This window comes from Scyliorhinus canicula, chromosome 7, assembly GCF_902713615.1.
Source record: "Scyliorhinus canicula chromosome 7, sScyCan1.1, whole genome shotgun sequence".
NCBI classification, from domain to species: Eukaryota; Metazoa; Chordata; class Chondrichthyes; order Carcharhiniformes; family Scyliorhinidae; genus Scyliorhinus; species Scyliorhinus canicula.
The window spans coordinates 116,679,829-116,706,012 of NC_052152.1; the positions used below are offsets into that span (position 1 = coordinate 116,679,829).

At 48.9% G+C, this 26,184-nt stretch overlaps 1 protein-coding gene across 1 annotated transcript in view; it reads left to right on the forward strand.

Moving 5' to 3' along the window:
• LOC119969120 (cilia- and flagella-associated protein 44) overlaps positions 1-26,184 on the forward strand; it is a 338,226-nt gene that overhangs the window by 106,769 nt on the left and 205,273 nt on the right. Inside the window, exons 12-13 of the mRNA XM_038802337.1 lie at positions 7,689-7,898; positions 10,197-10,307. Coding sequence (XP_038658265.1) covers positions 7,689-7,898; positions 10,197-10,307 — 321 coding nt within the window. The remainder of the gene's footprint in view (positions 1-7,688; positions 7,899-10,196; positions 10,308-26,184) is intronic.

Consider the following 26,184-nt stretch of genomic DNA (forward strand, 5'->3'; position numbering starts at 1 on the left):
CCCCCTACACGAGCCCGCCTCCGCCTTAACCCACTGGGCTCCCCTTCCATTCCTGCACTTTCTCCGCATCTGTGATAGTACAGCAAATTTTGGAGGTCCAGCCGCCCCTCCCCCTCCTGTCGCCCTCTTTGCAGGACCACCCTCCTAATCATGGCCACCTTCCCTCTCCCCGGACGAACGAGAAGATCAGCCTGCTGAAGAAAGATTTTGATAAAACGACAGACAGGCATTGGAATAAAAAGTAGAATCACGGCAAACGTTCATTTTAATTGCCTGCACCTGGCCCACCAACGACAGAGACAGGTTGTCCCACCTTGACAGATCGGACTTCACCCTCCCAAACTAGTAAAATTATATTTTTGGAGCCCTCCACAATTCCAGGCCACCTTCACCCCAAGTACCTAAAGTGAGTTGCCACCAAACAGAATGGCTGCCTCCCCACTCCCGGCTGGGAGACCATAAAATATTTGTTCTCGCCTAGTTCAATTTGTACCCCGAGAACGTCCCTAATCTTTGAAGCAGCTTCCCTCCCCACCGAAGTGCTCAGTTACGTGTTATACAATAGCAGATCAATGGCATATAAGGACACCTTATGTTCCCCGCCCCTCCACAAGTTCGAACACTGCCTTCCATTCACAAACCCTGTCAATCCTCCCCAACCACCTTCGGAAGACATCCCTCCAACCTTGACGCCAGCACATTTGCCAATATCTTGGCATCTACAGTCAGTCGGGATGTGGGCCTATATGACCCACACTCCACTGGATCCATGACCTACTTTAGCAGCAACAAAATTGAAGCCTGCCCCATCATTTGCGGCAAGAACCCTTGCATATCACATCCTCAAATATTCCCACCATTAGCAGCGGCAACATATCCTTGAATTTCTCATAGAATTCAACCGGGAACACCACAGCCTTCCCTGCCTGCATCCCCCCAATCATCTCCTTCACCTCCTGCTCCCCACCAGGCCCTCCAAGCCTGCTCTATCCCCCTTATCCAGCCTTAGATACTCCAACCCGTCCAGGAACTCCCTTATCTCCTGTTTCTCCCCCAGTGGCTCCAACCTATATAAATAATTAGAAAACTCGTTGAATACTTTATTGATCTGCTCTGGGACCACCACCGGCTTTGCCGCTGCCTTGTCTTGGAGCTAGCCGGCCAACATACACCCTGCCTTCTCCCTGTGCTCGTAACCGCGCCCCTCACCCTTCCCAACTGGCGCACCGCTTTCCCTGTGGACAACTGGTCGAACCCCGCCTGCAACTCATTCCTCTTGGCCAAGAGACCCAGGTCAGGGTCCCCCACATACCTCCCATCAACCTCCAGAATCTCTCGCAGTTTTTGGCGCTCCTCTATCTCCTCCTTGTCCACATTTGCTTTGAACGAGATCACCTTCCTCCTCACCACTCCCACCATCTGCAAAACTTTCTCCGTGCAATTAAACCCCACATATTCCTCGATCACCTTCCCGATAGGGGCAGCACGGTAGCATTGTGGATAGCACAATGGCTTCACAGCTCCAGGGTCCCAGGTTCAATTCCGGCTTGGGTCACTGTCTGTGCGGAGTCTGCACATCCTCCCCATGTGTGCGCGGGTTTCCTCCGGGTTATCCGGTTTCCTCCCACAGTCCAAAGATGTGCGGGTTAGGTGGATTGGCCATGATAAATTGCCCTTAGTGTCCAAAATTGCCCTTAGTGTTGGGTGGGGTTACTGGGTTATGGGGATAGGGTGAAGGTGTTGACCTTGGGCAGGGTGCTCTTTCCAAGAGCCGGTGCAGACTCAATGGGCCGAATGGCCTCCTTCTGCACTGTAGATTCTATGATCTATGATCTATGATCTTATCACAAAAGCTCCGGTTTGCTAACCATCCTATGCGCATTCTCCACCCTGGCCTCTGGCCATCCCCTTCTCCAAAACCACATCCAACAATACAGAGCATGGACCAAAATCAATATTGCTGAGTACTACAACCTCCTAACCTCAGCCAATAGTGCCTTCCCCACCGGGAAAAAGTTGATCCTCTAGTAATCCTTGTGTACTGGGGAGGAAAACAAATATTCCCATTCCCTCGGGTGTAAGAAACTTATGGGTCCACTCCTCTCTTCTCCCTCAGGAGCCCAGCCAGTGCCTTAGCCCCTCCTGACTAGGCCAGCGAGCGTGACTGAGACCCATTTTCCTTTGGTTCCTGAATCATATTCCAAACCCCCCCCCCCCACTATTAACTCGGGGGTATCGAAATCCGAGATGGCACCCAGTACCCTTTTCACAAACCCCACATCATCCCAATTGGGGCCATACACACTCACCAGTGCCACCAACCTCCCCTCTACCACCCCCATCACTATCATGTACCTGCCCCCCTGGTCCACCACCGCCTTCTCCATCTGAAACATCACCTTCTTGCCCACCAATACTGTTACCCCTTGTCGAGCCTTGCTATCGAACCCCGAGTGGAAAATCTGCCTCACCCAATCCTTCCTAAGCTTCAGCCCATCCTTCACCCTCAGATGGGTCTCCTGCAACATCACCACGTCGGTCTTTGAGTGTCTAAAACCCTTGATCCGTTCACCAGTCCACCCCTAACCTCCTCACGTTTCACATAAAACTTGTGAAAGCAAATTATAACAGCCATCATCTCCGCTCGCAGCACCTCCAAATGCTCAGTGAACTGCCTCTCGAATTCAACGTCCATCACCTTGCTCAGAGTCTCCACTGTGAAGGGTACGGCTCCATCCAGCGATCAAGCCTCCACCATCTTTCCTGCTGCTGGGCTGACCCGTTCACTCGACAGCGAACTTTCGGTCGTCCCGTTCTTCCCAGCGGCTTTTTTCTGGGTCTCGGGCATTTGGTCTCAGGCATCCCCCATCTTCCTTCTGCCTTCCTGTACCAGCTTGTTCAAAAACTGCCCCTGAAACCGGGCATTAAAATCCTAAAACCAGAGCCTTGAGCAGGAGCCACCCAAAGTGCGATTTCCACCTACATGCCGCCACCGGAAGTCTTCCCTCTGGCTATTGTCAAGGAGCATGGAGAAGTCCAGCTCCAACTTAACACGAGGTTTTGCGCAGAGCTTGGAGCCCAGCCTTGATTAACTCCATCAGCATACATACACGTGGATCCAAACTTGGCCTGATGGCCAATATCTCCGCTTCCTTTGCAGAACAAGTTTCCATCATAAGTTTGGATGATGTCGTAGAAGTTCAGACTAAATCCTGCAAGATCAGCTTGTCATCATGTCTGAATTTACAAAGGGGCTTGCAGGGTATCAGCAATCCTGAAACCTGTCTTCCAACAGGTTACTAGGTTTTGATGAAGTGCTGCTCGTAAAGAGTGGCAGAGACTTTATGGAACACGAGCTCGCTACCTTCTCTCAGAAAGAAAGCATTTGTTCTTTGACCACTGCCACTCCACCAGTGCCGACACTGTTGCCTTCCTGTCAGCCAAACCGAACAGTAGCCAAGGTGTTCGAGTCTGCAGTCAATTCATCAAGACCTGGCAATGTTCGAGTAATCCTGCAAACCATCTACAGTCCCTCCCACTGAAAATCAGCAGCCTTCCACCAGCCAAGCTGCAGCCGCTGGAGTAGCACAATGTAGGAGCACCAGGATAGACAAAGATAGAGAGAAGACAGACACTAAGGGCGGAATTCTCCACAAGGCCTGACGCCGTCGTGGAACCTGGAGAGGTTCACGACGGCGTCGGAAGCCTCTCCCGTCCCCCTATTCTCCCCTACCCGGGGGGATAGGCGGGCCGTACCGGGAAACTCGGCGGCTGGGCCTTGTCCCTGGCTTCAAGGCCCGGCGCGCCAAGAATGACGCCGCGGCGGAGCCTAATGACGTCGGCCGCGCATGCGCGGGTTGGACAGCTCAAACCCGTGCATGCGCGGTTCCCGTCTTTCCCCTCAGCCGCCCCGCAAGACGTGGTGGCTTGATCTTGCGGGGCGGCAGAGGGGAAAGAGTGCGTCCCCTTGAGACGCCGGACCGACGATCGGTGGGCACCGATCGCGGGCCAGTCCCCTCCCGAGCACGGTCGTGGTGCTCGATCCCCGATCCTCCCCCCCCCCCCAGGCCCCACACTTACCTGGCGCGCCATGTTCACGACGGCAGCGACCAGGTGTGGTTGCCGCCGTCGTGAACAGATCGGGAACGGCAGGCCGCTCGGCCCATCAGGGTCGGAAAATCTCCGAGCGGCGTATCGGAAAACCGGACACGCCATTTTGGGGGGGTGGGAGAATAGCGGGAGGTGCGGGAGCGGACCTCCCGCTTTTTTCCCACCCATCGTGGTTGCGGAGAATCGCGGCCTGAGGGTATGCGCAAGGTGATTATGGCGGAATATTCTGCTTTCCTCACCCCTGGCAGCAGAGACAGCCCCATCATGAAAAAGTTGATATAAGCGAATACATCGGAGAAAAGGAGAATTCCCTACCCCCGGGGTGCAAAAACCACCACGGATCCGCTCCACCTATCTCCTCATAAAGGTCATCAGTACTTTTGCTACCCCAAACAGGCCAATGGCTTTGGCTCAGACCGGTCCAACGTAGGATTCAAAACATAATTCAAATTTCCCCCCAAGATCAACTGGTGCATGTCCATGTCTCGTATGGCAGCCAACATCCTCTTCATAAAAGCTACATCATTCCAATTTAGAGCGTACACACTCATCAAAACCACTGACTTACCTTCTCGTCCCCGTAACTATGCCATACCTCCCACCCTGGTCTGCTGCCACTTTCCCCATCTGAAACCAAACTCTTTTATTACCCACTCCCCGGGCCCTGCTATCAAAGCCCGAGTGGAGCACCTGATTCACCCAACCCTAACGGATCCTAATCTGGTCCATCATTCGCAAGTGGATCTCCTGCAAAAGCACCACATTGGTCCTCAAACTCTTCAACTGGGAGAAAACTCTTGTATGCTTAACTGTGCCACTGCAAAGCCCACACATTCCATGTAACCAATCTAATCGGGGTTCTCTCACACTCCCCCCCCCCCCCCCCCCCCCCCCCCCCCCCCCCCAAGACAGCAATTTCCACTGCGAGGAATTCCAACTCCCAGTACCCTCTGGGTAAAACATATTTCCTCCCATCCCCTCTGAACCTCTTGCCCCTTACCTTAAATCAATGCCCTTGGTCATTGATCCCTCCACCAAAGGGTATCACTTCTTCCTGTCTGCTCCATCTATGCCCCTCATAAGTTTATACATCTCAATCATGTTCCCCCTCAGTCTCTCTGCTCCAAGGAAAACAATCCAAGTCTATCCAATCTCTCTTCATAACTAAAACTCTCCAGTCCAAGCAACATCCTGGTAAATTTCCTCTGCAACCTTTCCAGCGCCATCACATCCCTCTTATAATGTGGATTTCAGAACTGTACACAATACCCGAGCTGTGGCCTAACCAACATTTTATACAGTTCCAGCATAACCCCCCTGCTCTGAAATTCTATGTCTCAGCTAATAAAGACAAGTATACCATATGCCTTCTTAAACATTGTATCCACCTGCTCTGCTGCCTTAAAGGACCAGTGTACATGCACACCAAGATCCCTCTGATCCTCAGTGCTTCCCAGTGTCCTGCAGTTATCATTTATTCCCTTGCCTTGTTTGTCCTGCCCAAGTGCATCACCTCACTCTTATCCGGATTGAATTCCATTTGCCACTGATCAGCCCATCTGACCAGCCTGTCTATATCCTTCTGTAATCAAAGGCTACCCTCCTCATTATTTACCACCCCACCAATTTTCGTATCATCCACACACTTACTGATCAACCCACCTACATTCATGTCTAAATCGTTTATATAAACCACAAACAACAAGAACCCTGCCACTCAGCCAATTTTGGATCCAATTTGCCAAATTTCCTTGAATCCCATGGGCATTTACCTTCGCTATCAGTCTCCCATGTGGGATCTTATCAAAAGCCTTGCTGAAGTCCAAGGAGACTATGTCAAATGCATTGCCCTCATCCATACGCCTGGTCACCTCTTCAAGTTGGTCAGACATGACCTCCCCTTAACATAACCATGCTGATTTTTCTTGATTAATCCTTACCTCTCCAAATGCAGATTGATTCTGTTCCTCAGAATTGGTAGTAGTAGAGGCGGGTACAATTTTGTCTTTTGAAAAGTATTTACACAGTTGTATGGGTAAGATGGGTATAGAGTGATATGGACCAAATGTGGGCAATTGGGACTAGCTTAGTGGTAAAAACTGGGCTGCATGGACAAGTTGGGCTGAAGGGCCTGTTTCCATGCTGTAAATCTCTATGACTCTATAACTAATGTGCTGGGTTCTGCCATAGTTGGGAATGGGGATATTTGTGGAGGCTTCTTCTTTGGTTAGTTATTTAATTGTCCACCTGCATTTAAGGCTGGATGTGATCATCCCGTGATCAGTAAAGGGCAGCCCTTACCTTCCGGCCCTTTAAACAGGTAAATTAAAAAATCAGGCTTCCTGCTCCCACCCGGTTGCCCACGCCAAACGTTTCATTGTGCTGGAAGCATATTATCAGGGTCAGTTGGCTTGATACCAAGTTAATTAACCCTTAATTATTTATTTATATATGGCGGATGGGCTGCCCGCGCCTCTGTATTATGGTGGTAAGCTCAGGGGTGAGCGGGAAGATGCTGGGATGGGTGTTCACCCTATTTTACGTGCCCTCCCCTTTTGCAGGAAACACACCCTCTGGGGCATGTAAAATTGAGCTCCACGTCTTCATCTTGTCTCCATTGCCTCAAAATATCCTTCCTCCTTCTGTCATGGGAGTGTCCCTTTAAGAAAGGTTTTTGTCTTATCACATGGCTTCAGTGATGTCATTGTGTGGGTGGAGCTGGGCTGTGAGTTTTTACTTCCGCTTTCAGTTTTGGAGCTGGGCTGTGGCTTTGTGTGTTTTACTTTCACTTTGATTTTGGACTGGTTTTGAACTGCACAGGTTGGAAAAAGTGTTTCTCTATCTTCATTTCAAAAGCTGTTTTTGACTGCTTGATAACTTAAAAGAGATAATTGCTTTCTGGACGGAATTCAAACCTGCTGTTTGGAAAGGGTAAAAAGAGTATCAATAACAAGTCTTATAACAGTAAGAATTCCATGTGCTGGGCCACACCTTTGACAAAGGGGTTCAGGCCTTACTTGGATTTTGTTATTGAATTGAAACAGTTAAGGAGGAATTAATTAAGAGTTATACATAGATTACTGTAGCTGTGTGGGGTATTTATGTTTGTAGTTGATAAAGATTCTTGCTGTGTGTGTTTATACAAATGTTAACTAAATTCTAAGAATAAAGCTTATTTTTTTTCATTAAAAGTGCCGAAGAACTCTGTTGAATAACACCTGAAAGGCAGGCTCTTGTGCTCATCGTAACCAAAATCAATAAATAGTTAGAGGTCAGGTGAACTCCATAATATACTTTGGAGTTTTCTAACCCCTAGCCCATAACACTTCAAATTCACTTTTCTTCTGTGGGACCACGTCCGGGTCAATGTGATGTGATGATCTTTCAGCCAACACTATTGATGCACCTGGATATTTATTCTCCTGTTGCCCAGTTCTGTTGTTCCTATCACCAATCAAAACATCTCTTTGCAATTGATTTTCCCCGCCTACCGGCAAGTTTAAAGTGCTGATTTTAATCCTGTATTTTTGTTCAATTTATGTGAAATGTTTAAATATAGAACATTTTTTCCTTTGCAGCTCTACCCAAAGGGAAACATGATTGTTGCAGGCTTTGAAGATGGTGTTATCCGCATCTTAGAAATATATAACCCTCAAGACCTTGCTCATGTTGCTGGCCGATCAGAGGTTGGTGAGGTCGAGATTCGACTAAAACAGGCCATGAAGCCACACACAGCAGGTGTCACTGCAATTGCTTATGATTACAACGGAGAAATGTTTGCAACAGGCGTAAGTATGTATAAATAGCACATTTAAAGAACGTTGATAATTCCTCTGGACCTGAGCTATTCCACTGCTGTTCTGTCGGACTTGGCTCTCCATGCCACTCCTCCCATGATCCCCTTGAGACATGCAGCCAGCCTCCTGCATCCTCATTACTGCTATGCGGTGGAGCATCTATGCTGTCGCTGGCCTGGTACCAGGAAGCTGCAGGCTTCTTCCCCCCCCCCCCCCCCCCCCCCCAACGCCTGGGCTGTTTCCTGAAAACAGTGAAGAAAGTCTCAAATGCTCACTCATGGAATGAGCAGTCCCACCGATCACCCCATGAACTGCTCCTGATGCTGGGACATCCTGCAAAGTGCATTCGGCGGCGATAATGTTGCATAGTGGTAATGTCACTGGCAGCTGATGGAATTTGAATTAAATTAATAAATCTGGAATTAAGAGCTACTCCCAGTAATGTTGACCGCAAAACTATCAGTGACTGTTGGAAAAACCCCACCGGGTTCACTATTGTCGTATAGAAATGGAAATCTGCTGTTCTTGTCCAGTGTGAATGACATGTGACTCCAGACCCACACCAATTTGATTGACTCTTAACTGCCCTTTGAAATGGCCTTAGAAGCTGCTCAAGGACTTTTTTTTTACACATAAATTTAGAGTACCCAATTATTTTTTTCCAATAAAGGGGCAATTTAGCGTGGCCGATTTGCTTGCCCTGCACATATTTTGGGTTGTGGGGGAAGAGACCCACACAGACACGGGGAGAATGTGCAAACTCCATACGGACAGTGACCCAAGACCGGGATCGAATCCGGGTCTTCGGTGCCGCGAGGCAGTAGTGCTAACCACTGCGCCGCCGTGTTGGTCTTGCTCAAGGACAACTAGGAGTGGGCTGTCCTTGCCAGTGATTCCCACACCACATGAAAGAATAAGGAAAAGAAAACTGCACATACTATGAATACACAAATTTGACTGAAAAGTCACACTGAGTACGAGAAGTATGTCTAACCAAAACTGATTTTTTTGAAACAGGGCGTCATACAATGACCAATTAAGACATGATAAGAAAAGTCAAAATGTACATTTAATATAAATTGAAATATGCTATCCTAAGATATTTGAATTCTGTTTAAATTCTTGCATTGAAAATGTGCTTATAAATTCAGTTACTGAGGAACAAATGTGTCAGAAGCCTGCTGAAGGTTGCCAAATTGTTTAATATCATCGTCAAATAGAAATGGAATAATGACCTGATAATCTGTTTTTTTTGTGCTGTTGATTGAGGAATAGATATTGGCCAGGACACTTAAGAAGGCAGCTGAGATCTTACTTTACCATCTCATTCTAAAGATCAGTGCAGCAGGACCCTCAGGAATGCACGGAGTGTCAACTTGCATGTTTGTGCTCAAGTCTCTGGAGTGCGATGCAAATCCACAAACCTCTGACATAGAGTTGGATGTGCTACCCACTGAACTGGGACTGACAAGTCTACAGAACTACAACAATGATCATTTGTATAGTACTAAACACCTCAAGATATTTCATAGAAGTATTGAAAATGAGACGGTCTGCATCACCAGATCTCTGTGGAATTATTATGGAAAATCCATAAGCGCCTTTGAGACAGGGGTTTGACAGGGGTTGGGGGTAGTGTCAGGCAGCCTACCCATTCCTGAGTCCATTGAAGCTCTTAACTGGCCAATTAAGCCCAGCAGCTTTAGGTGAGGGCAAGGTGCTTAGGACCTTCTTTGCAGGCTCCATGGGGGCATCAGCAGCCAAGAAACAGTTGCTCTCTACACCAAGTTTACAGGTTTAGTCCTGTGACTAAACCTACTTCTCCTGTCACATATACACAGTTGTCAAATGGAACACATGCATCATACGGTGCCTTCACTCTTCCCCCTTGACCTGATGAACCTGCCCGCCACCCCACTCTATGTCTTCACTGAGAGATCTAACCACAGACTTACATCTATACTTCATTGTTCTGGGAGTGCCTGTAGCCCCAGCAGTTACCGCAGCTCCCAGCTGGCCTTGTTGGGACTACAGAGCCACTCGTCAACCTGATTAGATGTGGCTCCCTGAGGCAGGACACCCTGCTGAGATAGTGGACCGAGGTCTTGCAATTACACTGCTCCAATCATGTTACATTGCTGTGGGGCAGTTGTCAGGATCGTGGGCAGGCTGCCCCTTAATTTCTAAATGAGGGTAGTGGGGACTGTGGCACCTTGTAAAATTCAGCCCCATGTGTGACAATTTAAAATGAGGGTGCTCATAGTCACGTTTTGTTTCTTTCCCTCATAGAGCAAAGACAACACGGTGTTTTTCTTTCTAACTGGGAATACATATGCACCAGTGGGATACATCAATGTACCAGGACCAGTTGTGAGCTTGGAGTGGTCTCCACCTACCCATGTATGTACTTTACAACACTGTTATGGAGTGAAATGAAAAACTAATTTCATGTCGGTGGATGGAATGTATTTAACAGTCAGATGCAGGTTGCCACAAAACCTTCCTACAACTTTTTATGAATGCCTTGACAAAGTATACCTGTGACTGTATTTTTGTGTGTTTCTGTGTCTGTACTTGGTGTATACGCTTCTCTATCTGTATTTGTGAGTAGATTTCTGTGTCTGTATTTGGGTGTGCATTTTCGCATCTGTATTTGTTTGTGTGATTCTGTGTATGTATTTGGTCCGTGTGTTCCTGTATCTGTTTTTGTGTGTCTGTATTTGTGGGTCTGTTTCAGTGTCTGTATTTCTGTGTCTATTTCTGTGACTGTATTTGATGAGTCTGTTTCTGAGAATGCATTTGGTGCACATTATTCTAGGTCTGTATTTGATGTGCATTATTCTGGGTCTGTATTCAGTGTGCATTATTCTAGGTCTGTATTTGATGTGCATTATTCTGGGTCTGTATTTGATGTGCATTATTCTGGGTCTGTATTTGGTGTGCACTATTCTGGATCTGGGCCTGTATGGGGGAGTCATTGCCTAGCATCCCAATCACACCTTGATGCCTGGACACTGTGTCTGAACACTAGAGGGGAGGCAACACCACGCACGCTGCAGCCGACACCCGAGCACCCAGGGGAAGGGACAGAGCTCCGGGGACAAGACCACGGGCGGAGGGTGGGTGAGTGTAAGGGGGAGGGAACCAGCACCCAGCTCTGGTGACACTACGAGCTGGTGTCCGGGGCATAGGGTCTGGGGCCCGGTGACGGAGGTCCGCTGTGGCCGGGAGTGCGTGGGCAGGGTGTTCTGGGTGGGCTGAGGGGGTATCTTATTGAAACTTACAAGCTACTGCGAGGCTTGATAGAGTGGATGTGGAGAGGATGTTTCAACTTGTAGGAAAAACTAGAAGCAGAGGATACAATCTCAGACTAAAGGGACGATCCTTTAAAACAGAGATGAGGAGGAATTTCTTCAGCCAGAGAGTGGTTAATCTGTGGAACTCTTTGCCGCAGAAGACTGTGGAGGCCAAATCACTGAGTGTCTTTAAGACAGAGATAGACAGGTTTTTAATCAATAAGGGGATCAGGGGTTATGGGGAGAAGGCAGGCGAATGGGGATGAGAAAAATATCAGCCATGATTGGATAAAAGCAAATTACTGCAGATGCTAGAATCTGAAACAAAAGAGAAAATGCTGGAAAATCACGAGTCCAATTGACAAAGAGTCATTGGACTCGAAACGTTAGCTCTTTTCTCTCCTGACAGATGCTGCCAGACCTGCTGAGATTTTCCAGCATTTTCTCTTTCGTTTCAGCCATGATTGAATGGCGGAGCAGACTCGATGGGCTGAGTGGCCTAACTCTGCTCCTATGTCTTCTGGTCTTCTGGTCTTTTGGGTGGGGAAATGGAGGGTCCTGGGGTGGGAGCCACCCTTTCCCAATTCCTTACAGATATTGAACACTAGGCAGGAATTTTGGATACAGAACTTGCCCTAGTGGTGCTGCTGCTTGTCTGGGCAGCCAGGCAGCGGAGACAGTAGCAGAAGCATCGTCTGCAGATGCTCAAGGCGGCGGCCCATGCGCCGGACCCCACCCCACACTTTGAGGACCCTGCCGCCCATCAGGCCAGGGAGAGACCCAGAGGGGGAGTCCTGTGACGACCGAGGGTGTACAGACGCTGCTAGTCGTTTGAACAGATGACGGACAGCAAGTACTGCAGGAGGCTCCGCCTCAGCAAGGAAACAGTGCGGCACGTGTGTCATGTCCTCTCGGACCTGGCACCATGTGGTGAGATAACCACTGTAGTTATGTGTACTGCAGTAGGGGGATGTATGCCTGTACCTGTAATACAGGTTCCTCCGGTCAGCCCCTGCCGGCTAGCTCCGCCCACAGGGAGCCTAGGTATAAATGTATGAGAGCTGCTCAGACCCTCAGTCTACTGTTGCAGATGGATGGACAACATCGTACAACAATAAAGCCTCTATTGTACTAGTCTCTCGGCTTTGAGTATAATTGTTAGCGCCACACACCACATGGAGGAAGAGGACACCCACCCCCGATGGCCATCAAGGTCACTGCAGCTCTGAACCTTTGCGCCTCAGGATCATTCCAGAGCTCCAGGGGGGCCTGTGTGGTATCTCACAGGCCACAGCCCACAGGTGCATCTGACAGGTGCATCTGGGAGTCCCTACATTAGCAGAAAGAGGTTCCACTCCCTCAACATACAGCTTGTGTGTGATCACCAGATGTAGATCATGCATGTGTATGCCCGCTATCCTGGGGCAGTCGGTCATCCCTTCCGTCTTCGACGAGCACCCCAGGATGGGTGGCTAGCTCTTGGGGGATAAGGGGTACCTGCTGACCTGACTAATGATGCCAGTACAGAGGCCGGAGAACGAAGCGGAGACCCTGTACAATGAGGCCCATGCAGCCACCCTCTCAAGATGCGGTTCCAATGCCTCAAGCGCTCCGGTGGTGCCCTGCAGTACACTGTCCGGAAGGTCACCCACTTTATGGTGGCCTGCTGTGCCCTCCACAACCTTCCACAGCAGCATGGTAATGAGCTGGAGGTTGATGATGAGGAACATGTGGCCACCTCGGTGGAAGATGAAGATGATCAAGTGGTGTAGGACCAGCAGGGCCATAGGATGAGGCCGGGGAGGAACGTGAGGACCAGCTAGAAGCTGCAGGACAGGCGACAGCGACGAGGGTCCGGCAAGCCTTGGAAGGCCACGGAGGCTCTCATACTCACTCGATTCACTAAGGACGTGGCATGTTCCATCACCCCGCCCCCCTTACTCCCATTTCCCACCCTCCAAGGATATCACATCACTCAAGAGTAGTGTACTGAGATTGTGTCGGCGCCATCAGCAGGTCATTGCCAAGGGCAGGGGGGCGATGATACATTGCAGAGAGATGAGCGCAGGGGGGCGATGATACATTGCCCACATGGTGGCTAGGCTGAGATCCTCTCTATTACACGGCTGTTCTCTGGCAACTCCTGCTGGAAAGAGAGAGAGAGCCTCAGGGATCTCATATTACATAGTGGGTCTTGTAATGCCCTCTAGTGGTCATGCCACACTAGGTGTGTTACATGTCTATCTACAAATGTGATGGGCCCACATTGCGGAAGAACGTGACAGAGGCATCATACTGGTTGTGGTGTTTAATGTGTAATACAATTCCCCACACTCATGATGGTGCCCCCCCCCCCCCCCCCCGCTTCCCCACTCACCCCCTACCTAACTCCCTTCCCCCGGTGCCCTCCGTGATCCTTAATGTGCTTTGCTTTTCTAGCTCTATCACTAGGTGTCTCCCCAGGATGCACATCAGAGGTGGAGGCAGCCAGCTGCTTAGCTCGTCCCATGGCCTTCGATGTCCCTGGCAGGTGTCCTCTTGGGGCTCACTTGTCGAAGGCACACGCACAGCGATGCCGCCCTTAGTTCGAGCCCCAGCTGTCCCTGCATCAGTTGGCTCTGCCAGTCCTGGTACCCCATGGTCTGCATCATCGTGTCAACATTCTCGATGATGCTCCTCAGTGACTGGGTCATGCTCAGCAGCACCTCGGCAATGCCTACCTGTGACTGGGACAAGCTCTACAGTGCCTCGGGCATTCCCTTCTGAGAGCAGCACATCATCAAGGTCAGCCTGGTACTGGGTTACCTTCCCCATTAAGGCGGACATTCTGTCAAGACCCTCAGCCGTGGCCGGCACCGATTGCGCGATGCCTTCGACATCTTCACTAATGGTGCCAGTGATGTGCACCAGGCGCTCCACTGTAGTCACCACCCTACCAGTGTTGGTCTCAGCGCCACGTATTGCCGGCAACATCTCCTGTGCCCGTAGCCTCTAGGACTCCTCCTAGCGGCTATGGAACTACTGGAGTGTCGCTGATATCTCCCCTCAATGTCCTGGTCGCTCCCTAACGTCTCCATCGGTTCTGGGTACACCTCTTCTGTAGGCTCAGCAGCAGGCTGGGACGCAGCTGGGTTCTGGGATCCAGCAGACCATCGACTACTGACTCGCTTGGCAGTTCCTGCCTCCACCTGATGTACATCAGGAGCAGTGTGATGCTCACCAGATTGTGCCCCAGAGGCCTGACCACTAACATGTCCCACAGAGGTATCTGTACCTACGCTGGTGGAGGGAGGGGATGACAGCTTTGACGCAACAATTACAGTGGCATCCTCGGAGCTCTCTGCCGAGGTGGTCTCCTGGGAGGCTGGAGAGGGGGCCATCTGGGATAGGCCAGCGCCATTAGCTGGAGGACCTGCGGGAGAATGGACATGTGGTCAGTGGGAGGGATGGGTCAGTTAGTAAGGCAATAAAAACTCTCATTTGCCAAGACTTCTGGGTGGAGCCTGGTAGTTCCTCACCTCTGCGGCGTCCGCTAGCTTGCACGTGAGTGACCGCCCTGTCCTTGGCGACACCGGTCACCTCCAGAGCATGCTCCTCGAAGGTGAGGATTCTGATGTCTGGCACCTCTCCACCAGTCTGAGCCCTCTCCCGGTGATTGTGGGAGAGCTTCTTGTGAGGAGACACAGAGAGGGCAATGTTAGCCGCATGCATGTTTCACAGTGGTAAGAGGGGATGTGTGAGGGCAGGGTGGGGGGGGGGGGGGGGTTGAAGGAAGGGGGTGGAGGGAAGGTTGGGGGTCACATGGAGAGTTCGGGGGTTGGATGCTCCCATTGGGATGGATAGATCCCAGGGTGGGGGTGGGGGAGGGGGTCGGTGGTGTCTCTCGTGCTGCCCAGTGGAGGTCAGTAACTTTCTTCCAGCACTGGAGGCCAGTCCTTCTGGTCACGCTCCCGTCACTCACAGCTGCTGTCACCTCGTCCCAGGCAGCACTGGCTGCCCTATGGCTGACACTTTGGGACCCTTGATGGAACAGGACATCCCTCCTGGCCTCCACTACGTCCAGGAGCCTCCCCAGGTCAGCGTCCCTGAATCTCGGGGCCGGTCTCCTGGGCGTCATTGTTGCGAGCTGGCTGGGGTTGGCTGGGCAAGTGCAGCCTTAATTTCTGCTCGACCTTGTTAGCGGGGGGCTGGCGAGTGCAGTGCTGGTGAGTCAGCTGGAGACTCTTCATTTGTGGTGAAAAGCCCATGAGGCCTCGTTAAGTGGACAAATTAATGTTGAATAGCGTTGCCGGCCTCACTGGGCCAAACGCCAGGAAGCTCGCGACATTTCCCGCTTGCTACAACACTTAGGGCGGGAATGGGCAGCACGGTAGCATGGTGGTTAGCATAAATGCTTCACAGCTCCAGGGTCCCAGGTTCGATTCCCGGCTGGGTCACTGTCTGTGTGGAGTCTGCACGTCCTCCCCGTGTGTGCGTGGGTTTCCCCCGGGTGCTCCGGTTTCCTCCCACAGTCCAAAGATGTGCGGGTTAGGTGGATTGGCCATGCTAAATTGCCCGTAGTGTCCTTAAAGTAAGGTTAAGGGTGTGGGGGGTTGTTGGGTTACAGGTATAGGGTGGATACGTGGGTTTGAGTAGGGTGATCATTGCTCGGCACAACATCAAGGGCCGAAGGGCCTTTTCTGTGCTGTACTGTTCTATGTTCTATGTTCTAATCTCCGGCTGCGTTCGCCCAGTGACCAGAGAATCCCACCTGAGGTCAATGGATTTTTCCATTCTACGTGGCTCACCCATGGTCTTGCGACGAACGCGGATATCTATCTAGAGAATCGCGCCCTATGTTTCTGGGTCTGTATTTTTGCACATGTTCCTTAGTCTGTATTTGGTGTGTAATAGGCAGACAGGCGAATATAGCAGGAACAGTGCCAACTAAGGATATCAACTAAGGAGCAGAAACCAGACAGAAGCAAGTTGGGTCATGTCATGGTTTATACCTTTACTGACATGTGGTGGTTGATCACTTTACACACCCTGTAGAAGAGAAGGGCTCTTGCAAGAAGGAAAAATGAAAACGTTACAGCTTAGGAACCATTGTTATAGAAGGATGAGCTTGAGCTTGGAGCTTAGAGAGGAGGAACAACCATTCAGAAGAGAAGATATCCATATTGAATGACTGAAGCCTCCCCAGCTCCCTCACCAGTGTGGGTAATAAAGTAAAGTTGTCATAATCCCAGATGCCCATCGGCTGCTTTCCTCTTTGAGTGGGAGAGCTGACAGATGGTGATTTAACCTGAGGGTCACCACACCTTTGGCGAGGGGCAAGATTGAAAATAACTTCTACCCGTATGGGAATTGAATCCTTGCTGTTGGCCTCACTCTGCAACTGAGCTAAACCGACCCTAGTGCGAGCAATACCTCGATTTCAGAAGTGAGCCTGAGTTCTCTATTATATTCTCAGGAATCACGATTAAGCTAGCTCTTATGAATAAAGCTGAGTTGTACTAAATTTAGGTGTCTTTATTGTGTCTACCTAAGCCAACCGAGCAGGATCTTGGTCAACATTTTGGTCTTCCCAGATGAGACTCGATTAAAGTGGTCGCCTTAAAGCCACATTCAAGCCGGAATCCCCGAAAGCTTGGTCGACACAACGGGGCACATTGGCGAACACTGGTACTCTTCAAGTACCTACAAAGAAAATGGCTGGAGTGCACAAAGTTTCTTGAACGCCTTCTAGAAAAGTGTTTTTCAAACTTTTTTTTCCTGGGACCCACTTTCGGCAACCAGCCAGCCTTCCGGACCCATGCCGGCTGATCTTCATGACCCATACTGGCCTTTGCGACACACAGCGATCTATCTTCGCGACATGCTGACCGACCTTTGCACCACACACCATGTTCGCTTATCATTTAATGCAAAAGGGGAGCATACTTGGTCCTAACAATCTCACTTGAATCAGGTTGACTGGAGGAGAGGGCAATGCGTATATCAGGTGTAGGGTTCAGCCAGTTCCTTTGTGCTGTCTTTATCTTTATCTTTATCTTTATGAAAATGGAACATCCGACACACTTGTAGGTCTTTGTGAAGGGCAATAACAATAAAATGTGTGTTTTACTCAGCACTGGATACTCCTGCGAGATGCTGCACCAGAATACTGACAGCCTTGAGGGCTTTTGCCGTGTTTTTAATGCAGCAGTGTCGTATTTTAATTTGGAGTCAGCTCTAAGTTAACAACTGACACTGCGGTCTCAACCTGAAAAGGAATTTTTTCACACACCACTTCATTTACAAATTCTGAAACTTCTGTCATTTTCCAGCGCTTCCCTACATACAACACATATGGGCTTTGCCTCCTTATTTGCATTGTCACAATTGACAAAACCATACCTCAAGAAATCATCTTTGTTACTTCTTTGTTCTGAGTTACATTTATTTTTTCAGGGCCATTAACCAGAGGTCCTGGAGCTCTAACAGTACCATTGATCTGCGCTCCTGTGGACACTCCTAAGCAGCTCTCTCCAGCAGATTCTATTGTGAGATTCTGTCCAACAGGTAAATTGCCTGTTTGAGCCTCTGGCCGTTTGTTACTTTTAAGAAAACTATTGATCTTCACAGTTCACTTGCCTTGCTTGCTAGTAGCTCCAAAATCAAAACAACTCTGCTCCCTGCTTTGGCGCCAAACGCATGTATCCGGAAGGCGTTTCATGTCAATTCTACGTGCAGGGTGCGTGACCTGCTCTCTGCTGCTGCTTCTGGCTGGAATACTCCACACAGCCTAATGTATCTCTTAAAAGGTGGCAGCAGCCACAGTTCTTGATGTGGAAGCCGATAGCGGCTGTTGGGCACCTCTTCCGTGATTGCGACCCTGATTTCGAAAAGTAAGAAACAGCTAAGCAAGAAGGCCATTAAGGTCAAAAGGCCTTTGACAATTGCTTGCTCGATCAGGACTCTCCATGAGGCTGAAAAGGAAAATAAAATCTTCCAGAAGTGGAAAGACATCCTTTTGAGGCGAGTTGCTGAATTAAGAAAACAACTGAAAGAGGAAGTAAAGAAGGATGAGGTAAATGTGATGTTCATGACCTAGTTGCAAAGTTAGTGTGAAAAAAATTACTAAGAAAAGGAACAGGCAGTGAGAGGAAAAGATGTGGCAGGATCTGGGGTCTGTCAGTTAACCCGTGAAAACACGGACCTTAAAGCGGTAGTAAAGGTCCTAAATCAGAACAATCAGGATTGCCACCAATCACACAAAATGCAGTAGAGAAATAGAAAGGTTGAGATCACAGATATCATTCCAGGGAGCGATGATATGTGAATATGGGATGTTGAAGGAGCCACAGGCGATGATGTGCACTGGGGGAGTTTAGTGGAAGAGGCATTTGAATATGGACGCCCAGTCCTGAGGCAGACCCCATCACCCAATCCCCATCACTTTGGGGCGTATGGCAGCCCCAGGTGGAAGCATTACCAAGAACTGGATACTGGGATTAAATAATCAACTCACATAGAAACTCTGTTAGACACCACTCAATTACTTTTTCTAAAATTCCAGACGTTAACAAATTCTTATATACATAGGCATAACTATATTTTTATTTTAACAAAGTAACAGTAACAACCCTACCCCCCCCCCCCCCCCCCCCCCCCCCCCCCCCCGCCCCCCCCGCCTCAACTGCTGGCTATGATCAGGTTCTTAATGAAAGAGATGAACAACCTCCACCTGGAATGTACACTTTCCTCCGACTCTCTTAAGGCCTATTTAATCTTTTCCAATCTCAGGAATTCCACTAAGTCTCCCAACCATACTGAGGCCTTGGGTGGCACCGCCAACCTCCATCCAAGCAGCATTCATCTCCATGCCACCAGGAAGGCAAAGGCCAAGACTTCAGCCCACCTCCCCTCAAGAAGCTCCGGCAAATCTGACACCCCAAAGATTGCCACTAGTGGACATGGCTCCAGCTTAACCACAACCATCTCTAACATGATCTCAAAAAACTAAACCCAGAAACCAAGCAGTTTAGGGCAGAACCAGAACATGTGCGAGTGGCTTTCTGGCCCCCACAAACACCGTTCACATCTGTCTTCCACCCCGGGGAAGAACCCATGCGTGTGCATCCTGGTCAAGTGCACACTATGTACTACTTTAAACTGTATCAGGCTTAGCCTGGTGCAGAAAGAGGTAAAATTCACCCTCTGCAATATCTCACTCCATACCCCTTCCTTTAGTTCCAGGCCCAGCTCTACTTCTCACTTCCCCTTCACCTCCTCTAGCAATGCTTTCCCCGTCTCCAGGAAACACCCATACATTATCGGAGATCTTCCCTTCCCCTATCTCATCCTTTGATACTATCTTGTCTAACAGTGTAGTTCTTGGCTACTGGGAGAATGGAGACAGCTCTTTACGAATAAAGTTCCTCATCTGATATCTAAATGTACTGCCCCTTGGGAGTTGAAATTTCTGCTCCAGTCCTACCTCCCACAAACAAATCCCAAAATGTCTAGACTCCTTCTCTCCTGCAGATCGGACACATTGCATCCCTCCCATAAATTTGAGACTATAATGGCATATCCCTCAGTCCAAAATGTTGCCTAAATTGATTCCAGACTTTCAAAGATGATACTACCAATGGGCTTGTTGAGAACTTGGCCGGAGAAAATGGAAGGGGGGCTGAACCAGTGCCCTTAGGCATGAGCCTACACAAGAGACCTCCTCCACCAATCCCACCCCAGCTCCTTGAACCACCGTCGCACTTTCCCGATGTTTGCCACCCAGTAATGGAGCATCAGATTTGGTAGTGCCACCTTACCCAATTGTCATTCTCTGTGCAGGAAGGCTCTTCTAATCCTGGGCGTCTTTCCCACCAAATGATGGCCGAGATTAATTTATCAATCCTTGCGAAAAAAGATTTAGGTACCAAGATTGGAAGACACTGGAACAAGAATAAAATATCGGTGAACGTTTGTTTTGACCGTATGCACTCTATCCGCCAACGAAAGCGTGGGAGCATTCTACCTTTTTCATTTTAAATAAATTTAGAGTATCCAGTCCTTTTTTCCAATTAAGGGTCAATTTAGCATGCCAATTCACCTACTCTGCACATCTTTTCGGGTTGTGGGGGTGAGACCCACGCAGACATGGGGAGAATGTGCAAACTCAACACGGACAGTGACCCAGAGCCGGGATTGAACCCAGGTCCTCAGCATCGTGAGACAGCAGTGCTAACCATTGCGCCGCTGTGCCGCCCTGCATCCCACCTCTTCAAGTCCACTTTCACCTCCTCCATCAGAATGGCCAAGTTCAGTTTTGTAACTGAGCCCAGTCAAGCACCCCGTGAATCCCAAAATATTTAAACTTCGTCTTGGCCAGAATAAACAGCACCTTACCCAGATCTGCCCTCCTCCCTAGGGAATTCACCGGGAAAATGTTACTCTTGCTCGTATTAATCTGTACCCTGAGAAGGATCCAAATTTTTCAACAGCTCCACAATTCCTCCCGCACCTGTGAGAGGATCAGGAATGTACAACAACAAATTGTTCGCGTAGAACATAAGAACATAAGAACTAGTAGCAGGAGTAGGCCATCTGGCCCCTCGAGCCTGCTCCGCCATTCAATGAGGTCATGGCTGATCTTTTGTGGACTCGGCTCCTCTTTCCGGCCTGAACACCATAACCCTTAATCCCTTTATTCCTCCAAAAACTATCTCTATCTTATAAACATTTAATGAAGGAGCCTCAACTGCTTCACTGGGCAAGGAATTCCATAGATTCCCAACGCTTTGGGTGAAGATGTTCCTCCTAAATTCAGTCCTAAATGTACTTCCCCTTATTTTGAGGCTATGCCCCCTAGTTCTGCTTTCACCCGCCAGTGGAAACAACCTGCCCGCATCTATCCTATCTATTCCCTTCATAATTTTATATGTTTCTATAAGATCCCCCCTCATCCTTCTAAATTCCAATGAGTACAGTCCCAGTCTACTCAACTTCTCCTCATAATCCAACCCCTTCAGCTCTGGGATTAACCTAGTGAATCTCCTCTGCACACCCTTCAGCGTCAGTACATCCTTTCTCAGGAAAGGAGACCAAAACTGAACACAGTACTCCAGGTGTGGCCTCACTAACACCTTATACAATTGCAGCATAACCTCCCTAGTCTTAAACTCCATCCCTCTAGCAATGAAGGACAAATTCCATTTGCCTTCTTAATCACATGTTGCACTTGTAAACCAACATTTTGCGACTCATGCACAAGCACACCCAGGCCTCTCTGCACAGCAGCATGTTTTAATATTTTATCATTTAAATAATAATCCTGTTTGCTGTTATTCCTACCAAAATGGATAACCTCACATTTCTCAACATTGTATTCCTCCTGCCAGACCCTAGCCCATTCACTTAACTTATCCAAATCCCTCTGCAGACTTCTGGTATCCTCTGCACTTTTTGCTTTACCACTCATCTTAGTGTCGTCTGCAAACTTGGACACATTGCACTTGGTCTCCAACTCCAAATCATCTATGTAAATTGTGAACAATTGTGGGCCCAACACTGATCCCTGAGGGACACCACTAGCTACTGGTTGCCAACCAGAGAAACACCCATTAATCCCCACTCTTTGCCTTCTATTAATTAACCAATCCTCTATCCATACTACTACTTTACCCTTAATACCATGCATCTTTATCTTATGCAGCAACCTTTTGTGTGGCACCTTGTCAAAGGCTTTCTGGAAATCCAGATATACCACATCCATTGGCTCCCCATTATCTACCGCACTGGTAATGTCCTCAAAAAATTCCACTAAATTAGTTAGGCATGACCTGCCTTTTATGAACCCATGCTGCGTCTGCCCAATGGGACAATTTCCATCCCGATGCCTCGCTATTTCTTCCTTGATGATAGATTCCAGCATCTTCCCTACTACCGAAGTTAAACTCACTGGCCTATAATTATCCACTTTCTGCCTACCTCCTTTTTTAAACAGTGGTGTCACGTTTTCCAATTTCTAATCCGCCGGGACCACCCCAGAGTCTAGTGAATTTTGGTAAATTATCACTAGTGCATTTGCAATTTCCCTAGCCATCTCTTTTAGCACTCTGGGATGTATTCCATCCGGGCCAGGAGACTTGTCTACCTTTAGCCCCATTAGCTTGCCCATCACTACCTCCTTAGTGATAACAATCATCTCAAGGTCTTCGCCTGTCATAGCCTCATTTGTTTCAGTCACTGGCAAGTTATTTGTGTCTTCCACTGTGAAGACCGACCCAAAAAAACTTGTTCAGTTCCTCAGCCATTTCCTCATCTCCCATTATTAAATCTCCCTTCTCATCCTCTAAAGGACCAATATTTACATTAGCTAATCTTTTTTGTTTTATATATTTGTAGAAACTTTTACTATCTGTTTTTATATTCTGAGCAAGTTTACTCTCATAATCTATCTTACTCTTCTTTATAGCTTTTTTAGTAGCTTTCTGTTGCCCCCTAAAGATTTCCCAGTCCTCTAGTCTCCCACTAATCTGTGCCACTTTGTATGCTTTTTCCTTCAATTTGGTACTCTCCCTTATTTCCTTTGATATCCATGGTTGATTTTCCCTCTTTCTACCTTCCTTTTTGTTGGTACATAACTTTGCTGAGCACTGTGAAAAATCGCTTGGAAGGTTCTCCACTGTTCCTCAACTGTTTCACCAGAAAGTCTTTGCTCCCAGTCTACCTCAGCTAGCTCTTCTCTCATCCCATTGTAATCTCTTTTGTTTAAGCACAAACCACTAGTGTTTGATTTTTAACTTCTCACCCTCCATCTGTATTTTAAATTCCACCATATTGTGATCGCTCCTTCCGAGTGGATCCCTAACTATGAGATTATTAATCAATCCCGTCTCATTACACAGGACCAGATCTAGGACCGCTCGATCCCTCATCGGTTCCATTACATACTGTTCTGGGAAACTATCGCGAATACATTCTATAAACTCCTCCTCAAGGCTGCCTTGACCAACCTGGTTTAACCAATCGACATGTAGATTAAAATTCCCCCATGATAACTGCTGTACCATTTCTACATGCATCACTTATTTCTTTGTTTATTGCCTGCCCCACCAAAATGTTTTGAATCTTAACACCTCGATCAGTAACCTCTCCTAAGTTATATTTCCTCTTAACTTTTCTCCTAATTTTCCTTGTCGTTGAACTCATATCTTCATGTAACAACCTGCCGCATCGCTTACCATTTACGTTTTTACTTCCAATTTTATTCCTTTTCGTATTACTGGGCCTATTCACTGAGCTACCCTCAGTCATTGTACCTTGTACTGTCGCCCTTTTTGATTTTTGACTATGGCTTCTCTGCCTTATACTTTCCCCCTTACTGCCTTTTGTTTCTGTCCCTGTTTTACTACCTTCCGACTTCCTGCATTGGTTCCCATCCCCCTGCCACATTAGTTTAAACCCTCCCCAACACCTCTAGAGACACACTCTTCTCTTCCACCCCCCCCCCCCCCCCCTTTCAATACCTCTCCACCATCCTGATGATCTAAGCGTGATGGCTAACAGCTCAATTGCTAACATGAACAATAATGGAGATAACAGGCATCCCTGACTCATGCCCCTGTATAACCGGAAATATCCTGATCCCACTGCATTGGTTTGGACACTAGTCATGGGGGTACTATACAGCAGTCACACCCAGTGATAAATGTTGGATCAAACCCAAATTGTCCCAAGTCCTCGAACAGGTACCTCCACTCCATTCGATCAGAAGCCTTCTCCGCACCCATGGAAATGATTACCTCTGGCATCTGCCATAGAGGACAACTTGTCCACGTTCAAAAACCTCCCGATGTTGGATGACAATTGTCAGCCCTTGACAAACTGTCTGGTCCTCAGATCATCTTTGGCAAACACCCCGGCAGACACTTCGCCTGAACCTTAACGATTCTTTTCACATTAGTATTTAACAATGAAATAGGCCCACAATGTAAGACCCACACTTCAGAGAATCTTGTCTTTTTCGGGATCAGAGAGATCGATGCCTGTGCCAACATGGCCATCCGTATCCCCCGTTGACAGAGAGTCATAGAACATAGAACATAGAACAGTACAGCACAGAACAGGCCCTTCGGCCCTCGAAGTTGTGCCGAGCAATGATCACCCTACTCAAACCCATGTATCCACCCTATACCCGTAACCCAACAACTCCCCCCCCTTAACCTTACTATTAGGACACTACGGGCAATTTAGCATGGCCAATCCACCTAACCCGCACATCTTTGGACTGTGGGAGGAAACCGGAGCACCCGGAGGAAACCCACGCACACACGGGGAGGACGTGCAGACTCCACACAGACAGTGACCCAGCCGGGAATCGAACCTGGGACCCTGGAGCTGTGAAGCATTTATGCTAACCACCATGCTACCGTGCTGCCCCTTGCTACCGTGCTGCCTACTGGTTGTGCACAAGGGTGTTTGTGAAGTCATTGAACATCCCCAGTAAATGTGGCACCAACAAGGCCACGAACTGTGTGTAAAATTTCCCCCAGAAAACTATCTTGACCCAGTTCTTTCCCCAATTGCATGGAACCAATACAATCCGTAACTTCCTCTAACTCTGGTCTCTTCACCCTGTCCCTTGCTGGGAAGTCCAATCCATCTAAAAACTGTTCCACCTCTGAGCCATCCTCTGGTGGTTCAGACTTGTACAGCCTCCGATAAAAAGCCTCAAAAGCTCCATTAATTTTGTCCAGAGCAGTAACCAACCCACTCCCCTCATCTTTCACCTGGGCTATCTACTATGTGGCTATCTTGATGAACTAATAAAGGGCTGGCTTTGTCCCCGTGTTCATAAAACACTCCTTGCAAGAGGCAAAGCTGGCTTATCGCCTACCCCATCGATTGAAGCTCAAACATCGTTTGTAGCCTCTTTCTTCCTGCCAAACATTCTGCCACTGTTTGGGACGCGGTGGAGGCCAGGAGGGATGATCTGTTCCCCTGAGGGTCCTAGAGGGTGAGCCACAAGGCAGCCTGTTCTGTCTGGGATGAGGTAGGCAGCTGGCTTCCTCCACCTCTGATGTGCATCCGAGGGACACAAATAGACGTAGTGGTGGATCTAGGAAGGCAAAGCACATCAACGATCACTGAGGGCGATGGGGTAGGTGGGGGAGGGGATGCACCATCGGGAGACTGGGGGAATATATTGAATAATAAACACCCTTGTGCACAACCAGTAGGAAGCCTCTGTCACTTTCTTCCGCAATGCATTCCTGCAGTAGGTGATGGATGTAAGTGAGCATTCAGCAGACAGGGAGGGGTCAGACAATGGCCTAGATTGAGGAGCACCAGCACCTAGCTCTCTGCGGGTTATCATCACCTCCCTGCCCTTGACAGTGACTTGCGGACACTGCCGACACAGTCCCAGCACCCTGGAGTGCTGTGACACATACCCAGGGAGGGTGGGAAATGGGGGTGGAGGATGGGTAAGAATGTGACAATGGACCCGCCACTTCCGAGGTGAATTGGGCCAGTATGAGGGTGTCCCTGGCCCTCCAGGCTTGCTGGGACCTTTTTTTTACTGTCTGGCGTGCAGCCTCTGGCTGGGTCTCAGGTTCCTCCCCGGCGTCGTCCTCCAGCCTGTGCTACTGCGGGCCATCCCGTTTCTCTCTCCTCCCCCCCCCCCCACCTTCAAACTGGCCACATGTTCCTCGTCACTAACCTCCAGCTCATCACCCCGCTGCTGTGCGAGGTTGTGGTGGGCACCTCCGGAGCAGTCGAGGCATCGGAAACGCATCTTGAAGAGTCCGATGCACCACTCAATGACAGTCCGGATGGCTGCATGGACCTTGTTGTAGCGGGTCTCTGCTTCAGTCTCCGGCCTCCGTACCGGCGGCATTAGCTAGGTCCTCAGCAGATATCCCTTGTGTCCCAAGAGCCAGCCATCCATCCTGGGATGCTCCTCGAAGAGGGCAGGGATGACCGACTGCTCCATGATGTAGCTGTCATAC